This window comes from Paroedura picta, chromosome 1 (assembly GCF_049243985.1).
Source record: "Paroedura picta isolate Pp20150507F chromosome 1, Ppicta_v3.0, whole genome shotgun sequence".
NCBI classification, from domain to species: Eukaryota; Metazoa; Chordata; class Lepidosauria; order Squamata; family Gekkonidae; genus Paroedura; species Paroedura picta.
The window spans coordinates 42,845,860-42,858,270 of NC_135369.1; the positions used below are offsets into that span (position 1 = coordinate 42,845,860).

A 12,411-nucleotide genomic window follows, 5' to 3' on the forward strand; every position below is an offset into this window, starting at 1 on the left:
TCCTAGCTACCCCCATCCCCATCCTGGGGGCATGGGTCAGCCCCGAGGCTAGATGTCCTGTGCCCCGCCCACCAGAGCCCCTTAAGGAGACTCCCCTTTGGTTATGCCTGGGAATTCATCTTGAACTCAGAAGAAAAAAGGAAATCACAAGGCACAGTAATATAGTAGTCTTCTCTAGGTTTATAGGTGAAAAGGTTATAACATCAAGTCTAAATGGTCAAACATATGATCAAACATAAAGAGTCAACCAAAACGGGATCCTAGGTTAAGTGACCCGCTTTCTGTTTTATCTTCGTCAGTGGTTGCTCTTCCAATATACTGTCACAGTAGTAGTCGTAGTATCACATTGGCAAAATGCTCATAATCGTCTGGGGATTTCATAAAGGCGAAAAACCCAGGGCCTGTCAGCCAATTTGCTCTGCGTAAAATTCCTTCGGCCCTTCCTTCTGCTCTGCTGCAGTCAGAGAGGTAGTTGCTGAATGCCAAGCACCTCTCCTTTCAACCTGAGCTTCATGCCAGTCAGTGTGCTCCACCCATCCTGTGAGGGGTTGATTTTTAATCTTGGAAAACATCTAAGGTGCTAAGCTGGTTTGCTGTGCCATAGGTCTACATGGGACCCACACAGTGGACTCAGGTTGTGTGATTACTGCTGAAAAAAGTCTCCCTCATGGTCAGCTCTCAGACTGCATGGGCAGTACAAGGAGGGGCTACTCAGCGCTGAGAGTCAAACCGCCCAAAGGAGAGACATATGGGCTAGGTGTTTTCTCCTTGCATTTCTAGGGCTGCTGGATATAGGAGGGACTGCAGACATTTCAGGTGAGACAACAGGCACTACTGGTAAGAATTCTCCTGAATCTGGAGGTCAGATGGTGACTAAACCATATTTGACATATGTAAAGAGACAAGAGGGATAGGGGAAGGGCTGTCCCTACTCATGACTGAATGTGCAGTCATGTGTATTCAGCTGAATTTGTTAGTGTGCTGGCTCCTACTCCCCTCATATGTATGTTGGCTTATCTCTGCATATGCCATGCAGAAACGACTACTTTGTAGCTGAAAATCCACTGCACCCCTCAGTACAGGCAACTGGCTGCTGAACAAAGCCCTAAGAAACTCCTAGGCTGACTTCCTTTCATCCACCCTCCATACTCAAAGTCTTCTGATCTGCTCTGTGGCGTGTTCTGCTATCATGTGGCTAGTGACCTTTCATTCTTCAGTTCTTTTTTTTAAGGCTTCTGTCCTGGACCTTTAACAACAGTATAATGAGCATTTTATATTCCAGTCTTCATGCCATGAAATCTTAACCTGGTCATTGCTATGTGCATTCACCTCTAGGCTGAACTACTACCTGGGCCTGCCCTAGTCCATGACTCAGAAACCGCAACTGGTACAAAACACAAAGGCTTAGGTTCTCACCAGAACACCATGGACAGCCCATATTAAGCCTGTCTCAGGCAGCCTCACTGGCTTCTGTTGAATTCCAGATCAGGGGTAAGGTTTTGGTTTTAACCTTTAAGGCCACCCATCTTCTGAGCTCTACATACCTGGGGGACTGCCTGACTATACCCCCAAAGGACATGGTGCTGGCAATCCCTGGCCCCTGAGATATACATCTGGCCTTGACCAGGGCTAGGGCCTTCTTGATCCTGGCCACTACCTGGTGGAATGCGGTCCTGGAAGAGCTGTGGACTCTCCAAGAGGGGCCTGCAACATGGAGCTCTTCTGCCAGGCATTTGGTTAGGGCGAATGAACATCATCAAGTTGGACCCCTCCTGCAAGAGCCTGCCCCTGGGATGAGAGACCATCTGAAGGCAATGGCTCCACATATACCAGCTATAATGAAATCGAATGGCATGGTTTTAATCTGTTTTAACTAGCTAATGTTTTAAATGTTATTTATTGTATAATGTTAACTGCCTCGAACCGGCTTGCCAGGAAGGGGGGGGGGGTGTTATATAAATCTAAGTATATGAAAAAAAATTAAAATTCCGAGCTGCTCTTTAAGACAAAGGAATAGCCAAGGCTGTTCTTTCCCTTCCTAGCCCACGTGAAACCCTAATGAGAACTGCTACACCTGCTCATCTCCTCTTCTGGAGCTACCTGAAATTATCTTGGCTGAAGCATTTGAAGTGCTCTGAACATTCCTTAAGGATGGGACAATTTCTGAGGATTTATCTCCTCCCTACTTCTACTGTCAAAAACAACAAGGGCAAGGCAGAGGTGACAAAACTTTACATAAATGTGGTTATTACTGAGGTGCACTGAAAATCAAAGAGAATCAGGCACGATTTGCCTCCTCTCACGATGGCCCTAGCTAACAATTAGTCCCATAGACTCAGGCTAATTAAATGCTCTGAGCATTTGACGTCAAACAAGAATATCAGAGAACACATTGCATTGTTAAGTATAAGCGAGCTGCACAGCTTTTCAGAAGCACTGAAATCTCTTTTTGAACCATCAAAGTTAAACCTGGTGTCGTCAAACAGTGCTAGATGTAGGAGGGGGAAAATAAGGCTTAATTGCTGGGGAAACAGAAAAATTCTGATTGAATGGAATTTTTAAAAGAGTGAAGTGTTAATAAGAGACAAAAAGGGGGCATGCAACCCACTAGGAACATGGGAGCAAGTTGCTTTCATTTCTGTGGGGCTTGTTTGGGAAAACTTTGTATGTGGCAGTTTCACAGCTCTGTAAATACTGAGGACCACCATTTTGGCTTGTTTGTTTGTTTGTTTTACAATGCAGGCATTTCAGTTAAATGGCTAGCACATGGACATATATTACATTCAAGTTCAGCTACAGAATTTGTGGCTGCAGTACAACTATACATATACATGAGAGAGAGCTCTGCCCATGGGATGAGGGCAAGCTGCCTTCTTGGAAGTCCCTGCTGCAGTTGCTTCATTGCTAAAGAGGCAAACAGCATTTCAGCTTAGATTTGAAAAAAATTAGAAGCTTGCCCTTTTTAGCATGCATGGGCAACTTCAAAGAAATATGCCACTCGCCAGGATTTTTCTGTATGGCTTCCATGCTTGATGACCAGCTTGGAGTGCATCAGGCACCACTTTGGTCTTCAAACTAAGCTTAAGAACCACAGCCACCATGCCCAGTGACTTTTTACACTGGAAAAACTAGGTGGACCTGAGCTGTACATTTTCTCAGCAAATCGTTCACACAGCCTTCTGCATTTCATTCCCTTGAATGTACCAGATGGCAGCATATGGATGGTGGATAAGAGTCATCTTGAGATAAGTGTCCCACTTATTACAGGAGAGCTTTCTAGTGGCTTATATTAAACAGACAAAACAATTTATACTGAAGGGCAATTTGAAGCATATACAGTGTGCCAGACAATCCTACCTAACATAATCTAGAGTAAAACTACTTACTGTACCTGATAATATTGCAGATAATATTGTGGCATTCTGTAGGGTTTTTTTTTCTCCAGCAAGTAGCACCCCCAGGTTCCACTCTAATCATCCCTATTCTTTGAGAACTTTTCCTATAAATTCTTCTAAGAATGCAAATGAAAACTCACTTGTCTATAGCAAGCCAGGGTAAGAACTGGTGCAAAAATGCACAAAATCCACTGTTTTCCCCTCTGCAATGCATTAAAACTATCTTTATTAAAACTGACCAAGCTTTATCTGAACTATCTGAATGTGTGTTTGTGAGATCTTTCATGAGAATGGAGTCCGGGGGTGGTTGGGTTGTAAACTGGGCAGCCTTAGGACACTGGATGGTGAGAACGGGATCCTTTCTGACAGTGTGGAAAAATACTTAATCACTGCTGTAAAAAAATAGTAATACAAATGAAATGTAGACTTCAAGGGGCACCGTGTCCACGTGTGAGATGCAGTCTTTGAGCCACATCCAGATGAATCCTTCTGGTTTAAATAAGGCGATTTGTGAATAAATGGATGAAGGTGTACAGCCTAAAACTGCAGTAAACAGCCTGCTTACTCTGGAGAAATTGAACTGATTGTAAAGGAGTTGTTTTGAGGATGGTTAACCGAACCTTTCAAGCTGTATAAACTCATAGTCCAGATGGAGAATCCTGGATTGTTGCCAAATCTCCAGGGATCCTCAGCATAAAATATAGTAGGATGACATGAGAAATACTGGCAGGGAATTAAATTATTATGACCACATTATTAGTTTATATATATGTATATATATGTACCTGGCACAGAAGTTCCTAGTGCAACAAATACCACTGCAGTCACTGAATCCTTCAGGCCAATGGTGCAGCCAAAATGGGATGCCAAGTCCCCGATGAACGCTGTCAGCAGACCAATCATTAAGATGGATACAACAAAACAAGCCCAACCGTTCCAGTAGTCCGTTGGGGGGACAAAGGCAAAAAGGACTTTCCAGAACACGGTCAGAAAGTGCATCACATAATCGAAGCAGGAGGGCAGCTTCTCTTCCCCACATTCATCATCATCATCATCCTCACCTGGAAATCAAAAGCACCAGAAAGTGAATGACAGAGTGACAGTGAGAGAGATCAGTGTAAAGTTGCCTTTTTATTTCTGTCCAACTGGAGCTGGAGCTTTTTATGGTGGAACTTACATGATAGCAAGACTAGGGAAAGTCTTGTACGAGACCGTGGAGAGACAGTAACAAATGGAACAAACAACCATACACAAAATTGGTGAACAGTCTTATGCAGAATAAGGCATTTTTAAAACAATTATATAAAGCTTTATTATTATTATTATTATTATTATTATTATTATTATTATTATTATTATTATTATTATTATTATTATTATTATTATTATTTAGGGAAGCTAGTATTAGTCCAAGAAATATTGGTGGTTATCATGTAAGAACAAAAAGGCACCCTTCCATATCCACCGGCTGTATCCCATAGGTGACGGTACACATAAATCTATGGGTTGTTGATGTAATGAAGCACCCCATTGAAGAGTGGTTTATGCTCCAGTTACCTTTTAACATTTCATAAAATCAGTGTTATAGCCCCCAATAATTGGATTTTAAAGGACTGAATTTGCTCCATTTATACTTTAAATTGGGGGCCAACTGAAATAAACTAAAGGGGTCAAATGACTGAGTGGCACTGACCTTCCCCCATGGAGCATGTATTCCTGCTGCCCTGGTGCTTCCAGTAACATTTTGCTCACCTGAGCTCAGTTCTGTATTGGACCACAGTTGAAGAAGAAGAGGAAGAAGAGTTGGTTCTTATATGCCGCTTTTCCCTACCCGAAGGAGGCTCAAAGCGGCTTACATTCGCCTTCCCTTTCCTCTCCCCACAACAGACTCCCTGTGGGGTGGGTGAGGCTGAGAGAGTGCTGATATTACTGCTTGGTCAGAACAGTTTTATCAGTGCCGTGGCGAGCCCAAGGTCACCCAGCTGGTTGCATGTGGGGGAGTGCAGAATTGAACCCAGCTTGCCAAATTAGAAGTCCGCACTCCTAACCACTACACCAAACTGGCTCACAAGATAGTTGCTGCTATCTTGTGCTATCTGAGCCTTCAATTCTCTGAAGATGTCTTACCAGAGCAGCTCTATTGCTCCCTACTCACAAGCTTTGATTCCTTATCCACAAGACCATATGTTATTTCTCCATTACCAATATCAATTTGGAAGGAGTCTTCACTGTACAAGGTTTTGTGGCAGAACTTTTTGTTTCTTCAGTACGTGCAATTTTAGTTCTTGATGCATTGTGGAGTACAAACTGATGTAATCTTATAAAAGCAAGGAGCCAGAGAGCACTGGACATCTGTTAAAGCCTGGAGCATTCAGGTGTCCTTGTTATGTGACTGCCATGTTTTCTCAGGAAGGAAATGAGCTTTTTTAAAGAGAGGAAAGAAAAATACCATTCACTTGCAGTAAGAGACACTTGCACAGAAAGTTCTTGGCCTTTTCTGAAATACATATGACTTAAATACCTCTCCTGCATATCTACATTATCCAAACAATCTCTGAGGTTTGTTCTCATTTCTCCTTATTATAAAAAAAAAATCCTGGAAGCAGGCCCATAATATTATTTGTTTATTTATTTACAAAATATATACCATGCTTTTTTCCCCTTATCAGGGCCATCACAACCTGACCAAGATAGCCTAGATAATCTCGATCTTGTCAGATCTCAGAAGCTAAGGAGGGATTACCCTGGTTAGTATTTGGAGGGGAGACCTCCAAGGATTTGGGTGGTAGTTCCTTCAAGGAACACTAGGGATCACAAGCGGAGCTAAAGGTAAAGGTAAAGGTATCCCCTGTGCAAGCACCGAGTCATGTCTGACCCTTGGGGTGACGCCCTCCAGCGTTTTCATGGCAGACTCAATACAGGGTGGTTTGCCAGTGCCTTCCCCAGTCACGACCGTTTACCCCCCAGCAAGCTGGGTCCTCATTTTACCAACCTCGGAAGGATGGAAGGCTGAGTCAACCTTGAGCCGGCTGCTGGGATTGAACTCCCAGCCTCATGGGCAAAGCTTTCAGACGGCTGCCTTACCACTCTGCGCCACAAGAGGCTCATCAAGCGGAGCTAGAAAATGGCAAAACCACCTCTGCTGGTTATACTACATATGTCATATGAAAAATAAATAAATATTGATTAAATATATGCATAATATCAGCATAGCTTAAAAACCATTAAAACCAGCCAAAACCACATAATTAAGCAATTTAAACCAAGCTAAAATACATGGCACAAAACATAAACACAACAATTAAAACATAGGACAGGATGGAGGGGTCACTGAGGAAAGGTCAGACAGAACAAAAGGTCTTCCCCCGCTGGTGGATGATGGCAACAAAAGGTGAGTCTCGCTGGAGAAACAGTTCCTGAATTTTGATGCCACATGTGCTATGGCCACCTGATTCATTTGGAAGGGCAATCTAAATAGACAAGGATATTGCAAAATCCAAATTCATATGTTTAAATTGAGGAAAACTAGTGAATGGGATAGTTATTTAACCCAGCATAGTGTAGTGGCGGCATCGAATCTGGAGAACTGGGTTTGATTCCCCTCTCCTCTACATGGAGCCAGCTGAGTGACCTTAGGCTAGTTACAGTTCTCTCAGCGATCTCTCAATCCCACCAACCTCGGGAGGTTTCTTGTGGGGAGAGAAAAGGAACGTTTTGAGACTCCTTCAAGTATTGAAAAGTGAGGTATAAAAATGAACTTTTCTTCTTTCCTCAGCTAGCCAGTAGGCACAGGAAGGGTTAACCATTTTCCCCACTTGCCAAGTCTCTCCTGCAATTCCCCCAGTCATGAATTAAAGCTAATGCAGAAATGTGCATTCCTAAATACCTCTCTATGAGTACAAAGTGTGGTGGATCTCTAATAGACCTGTCAGTCATTAAATTTACTACATAATCATAATAAATTAAAATGTAATGTTGGTAACATTAACAAATAGTATTTTTCCTAAGCTAGGAAAATAAGTTCATCTGCCCACCAATTTGTTATCTAGCCAAAAGAGCCCATGACCGCCTGTGCCACTCTGGAAGATAATGTAGTACAGCCACAATAACCTGGAATTTATTTAATTATGGGGCTGCCACTGAAAAGACCCTTTCTTGTGTACCCCTTGAAATGAGCTTTTTTGATTGATGGTATAGTCAGTCGGGCCTTTCTGTGCAATCTTAATTCCTGGGCAGGAGCGCATGGGACCTGGGTATCCCGTGGAATTACAGCTCATCTCCAGAAAACAGAGATCAGTTCCCCTGGAGAAAATGGATGCTTTGGAGAGTGGACTTTATGGCATTATAGCCCACGGAGGTCCCTGGCTTTTCCAGGCTCCATCCAAAAAATCTCTGGGAAATTCCCAGCCTAGGTGTGGCAACCCCTCCCCTATCCCCCACCAGTGGCCAGGGGTGGCCTGGCATCCCTATCCCAGTCCCAAACCATGTAGAGCATTAAAGGTCAAAATGAACACCTTTAACTGGGCTCAGAAGTGGATTGGTAGACAGTGTAATTGCTATAGTATTGGCGCTACATGCTCTTGAAATGAAATCACCATTATAATCTGCAAAGCAAGGAAGCACAGAAGTTCTGCCTCTTTCTTTTTTATTGATCTTTGTACACACACTGTGCTTGAACTTAGCCAAAAGACTGAGAAGCACATTTACATCTTGGTTTTCTCCTTAATAACTAATGAGGACAGTTACCTGCATAAGGGATAATAAGCAAGGAAAGTGTTAAGGGAAGAAATACCACATGGGATGGCACAATGCAATAACATTGCACTGAAGCACTATCTTTATACATGATGGCATTAAGCTGCTAGCATAGGCTGATTCCACACTGGTGAAAAAGGCTGAGAGGGCAGCCTTATGGAGGTGAGGCAAATCCCTGCTTCCATATGACGTTGCTGCCAGGCCACCACTCTCCCGGGCCTGGCCCGGACCAGGCCCCAGAAGCCCTGGGCTAAGAGAATAAGGAGATTTCCGCCTTCCCTCAGCTCACTGTGGGGGCCAACAGGCCCAGCCCCTCCCTGTCCTACGGTGGCTAAGAGGGGGCAAACAATGCCCCAGTCAGCTTCGCAGCCCTGTGCCATGCTGTGTAGTGGACCGGGGCACTTATTTTCCCCTTCACAGGACGGCGGGATTGCATGGAATGCAATCCCACCCTTCTGCAAAATAAAGACCCCCCTGTGGCCCTCCAAGCAGTGGAACTAAGACGCAGCTATTTTGTTTCCCAGGGGGACACATTTCAGCAGGACTCCAGGTATTCCATTGAAATGTGTCCCCCGCGTGGAGCATATTGCTCTGCAGTGATCCACCGCCAGCAGCCCGGTGCAGCTGCTGCCATGTGGAATCAGCCATACTTTCAACTTTTCCCAGATTCATATATTCAAAGATAATGAGATGCGTGCCCTGAGATCAGAGTGAATCAGGGGTAAGAGCTTCTTTAAATTGCTTTAAAAGGTTTTAAAGCATTACGGTTTAAAGTACTTTTTAAAAAACTGACATTAACACAACCTTTGCACTAATAAATTGAGTCACCCTTCCAGCTATGCTTGGAAGCCTTTTCATGTTAAATTCTGCCAAAGTGCTTTATGGGGAGAATTGGAGAACCAAGACAACAAAAATCCATTAAGAGAATCAAAAGCATTCCACTAGGAATAATTCACTGTATAGGTATGTATTAAGAGATCAGTGCCAAGTCTTAGCTCAATGACTCCCTGGGCATTAAAAAGCTAAAGTTGGCCCAAATGGGTGAATACATTATGGAGCCTAGCACTCATTCCTTTGATGTGAGGTCCCCAGCACAAGAGGCTGTCACAGATACAAAAGACCCTTATATGAAGAGGACCCGTGCCAGGTAAGCTCTTCTTGAGAACTTCCGATGCTCATTTTAATCACCATTCAGCCAGATCTCCTATAAATCAGCTCTTTCCAAATGAATTAACATAACTGAAAATCACATCAGTGAAAAGCTGAATAAGGTTGGAAATCGCAATGGTTGTTGTTATTGCTATATTTTAATGTCTGTCAACCAAGGCATAATGTCTGTCAATTCAAGGTTATTAATTAATCTTAATTAACTAAAATTAAGACACCATTATCAGTTTAAAGCTAGTGTAACTAGAAATAATAGAACCCCAAACACTAGACACAGCATCCAAATCATCCACAAGGGCCCTAATATAACACCAGTTATTACCAGTTTTGGTGGTTTACAGCAGCTGCAGGAAAAGGAATTTTTGCAGTCCCCAAGCTTAAGGCAATTGTACAGGGGAAGAAGCTGGCAACTAGTGGACCAAGAGGTAAAATGGTGCTGTGATGTCATTTCTGGCTAAAAACCTAAAGGTGACATTATCACATTACCATGATGCTTTAGGAAGCTTGTCAATCTCTATACTCTTCATCATTAAGTTCTGACGGATTCCTAGAGCTTTCCAGGTTTTTAGCCAGAAATGACATAATGGCACTGGCATGGAGCCATTTCTGTCTCCCTATTTCTTCTCCTAGTTCATTGGAGCCGTGGGAAGAGCCTTCTACCTAGAAGCAGGTACGTGGCATCCTGAATGGGAGAGGGGCTGCATGTGCAGCTCTGGGGTGTGGAAAATTATGCCTCCCTGGGGGTTGTTTTGGCCTTTCTGTATACCATCGTCCCAAACTGAATCAGACTCCTATGGATTTTAAAAACTCCTTTCCCATTAGCTACTTTGTGACTACGGGTTAGGTCCCAATAACTCTGATCTTCTATCTCGTCAAAACTTGTGACATGTAAATTGGCCCCCAAATAAAACATGGAGAGAGGACTGCTTTCTAATACCAACTCAGTTCCATCAGAGGAAAGTGAATGTGAACAGCAGATCCACATTTTTTGAGCAGATGGTGAGAAAAGCTTTACTGAGAGTCTACAGTTGTAAAAGCTATATAGATAACCATTATGGATGTGCACTGAGCATACTGTCAAGTAATTTAACCAACAGGGTTTTTTTTGTTAGATACAGGGATGCTGTATAAGTGTTTGCTGGCCTCTGAAATACTTTCCTTGTCTTTAGGTCTATGATTCTGTGAACATTTTGTATTTATGTGGAACTGCATTTCACAGCACTTTCCGCCTTCGGACTTCTCTGCCACTCCTTCCCACCTTGCTAATTTCACTTGGATTTCAAGATTTCAGCGGGGATGTTTTAACTTATTCCTGAAAGTGCCACAAACAATAATAAAGCAATATACCACTAGCCCCCCCCCCCCATTACAAATGCTGAACCATTATGAAGTTGAAAGGTTGAATGTCATATTTATGATTAAGCTTATAAAATGGAAGGTTTGAAGTTAAATTGTTGAAGCATGAAATATTTATAAAGAACATATTTATTTATCCCAATTCGTGAAATGGTTAGCTGGCCCCTATTTTTAATGGACTGTTCATAATTTAAGATAATAGAAAGTGAAAAAAAAGAGAAACTTGTTATAACAGCCAGTGTGGTGGTGTGCAAGGAGCTAGGCTAAAAAAGAAGAAGAAGAGTTGGTTCTTATATGCCGCTTTTCCCTACCCAAAGGAGGCTCAAAGCGGCTTACAGTCGCCTTCCCATTCCTCTCCCCACAACAGACACCCTGTGGGGTGGGTGAGGCTGAGAGAGCCCTGATATTCCTGCTTGGTCAGAACAGTTTTATCAGTGCCGTGGCGAGCCCAAGGTCATCCAGCTGGCTGCATGTGGGGGAGCGCAGAATCGAACCCGGCATGCCAGATTAGAAGTCCGCACTCCTAACCACTACACCAAACTGGCTCTCTCCAAAGGCCTAAGCCAAGAATTGGGACCTCCGATTGTCAGTTCGGCGGCAATTGGTCCCTTGCCGCCGGAATGCCTAATCAGGAGGCGTGAGGTGCCTCCCAATCCGCCCACCTTCCTCCTTGCCCCGCAACGCCGCCGCCTCGCCACGACACTCCATGTGGCCCAGGGTAGCCCGCGCTGCGGGGGGGTGATGAGCCACCCCATGCTGTGCCACGCCTGCATTGGCCCCGCTGACTCCCGGGGCCCGGATGAGCCGGATGCTGCCGTGCCGCGCTGCCCCATGCCTGTACCAGCCCAGCCGACTCCCGGGGCCCGCTCATGCCCCGCTCCACGACCACCACCGGTCCCACCAACTCCGGAGCCCAGCTAGCACCCGCTGCATTAAGACTGCAGCGGGCTTATCTACTAGTATATATATAAACTAGCAAGAAAGCTCATTGCAAGCAGGAATGCAATGGATGCTAGGACCCAGGGGACTCCAGGAGGTGCAGATCTCTGTGTGTGTGTGTCTCTCTCCTGCTCCCTATCGCTGTGTCTCTCAGTGTGCCTTAGCAGGAGGCCTAGCAGGTAATCAGGGCTTGTTCTTAGGAGGGAAGGAGGGCTGGTGTGCAGTTTGGAGCAGCTATCTCTGTCTGTCTTTGTCTGCCTCCCTCGCAGCAGGAGCGATAGGAGGGAATGAGGGCTTGTGTTGGGTCTGGCAGAGCTCTGTGTCTCTCTCTCTGTCTCTGGCGCATCTGAGAGGAACGTGGCTAGTGTCCAGAGAGGGAGGGTGGGAGCTGCAGGGGCAGGGCCAATCAGGCCCTATTCCAACTTGGACAGCCGGACACATTACACCCCCAGGATGTTTCATAAATATATAGAGGAACCATGGATAAGGATAAACAAACTGCCTCTCAGGGTTATTGGGAGAATAAAACTGAGGAAAATTATATAAACTGCTTGAAGCCTCATTGGGGAGAAGGGCAAGGAGTAAACAAGGTAAATCAATACATAACTTATGGACAGTATATGTTTTATAAAGAAATAAAAATAAATAAATGTTTAGGAGTTTCCAGGTTGTAGAAAGGTAATCCGGAGTGTTCTAATGTTTTTTAGAACAAAGTTTGAATCTAGTGGCACCTTTAAGACAAATGAAGTTTTATTTAGGATATAAACTTTCATGTGCAAGTTTAAACTTTCATGTGCAA

The 12,411-nt window shown here is 44.1% G+C and overlaps 1 protein-coding gene across 7 annotated transcripts in view; it reads right to left on the reverse strand.

Annotated features, from left to right (window-relative positions):
- Positions 1-12,411, reverse strand: part of SLC8A1 (solute carrier family 8 member A1) — a 348,714-nt gene that overhangs the window by 7,834 nt on the left and 328,469 nt on the right. For all 7 annotated transcript variants that reach the window (XM_077335808.1, XM_077335814.1, XM_077335821.1 and 4 more), the window contains one exon: positions 4,181-4,456. In XM_077335808.1, the coding sequence (XP_077191923.1) occupies positions 4,181-4,456 (276 nt within the window). The remainder of the gene's footprint in view (positions 1-4,180; positions 4,457-12,411) is intronic.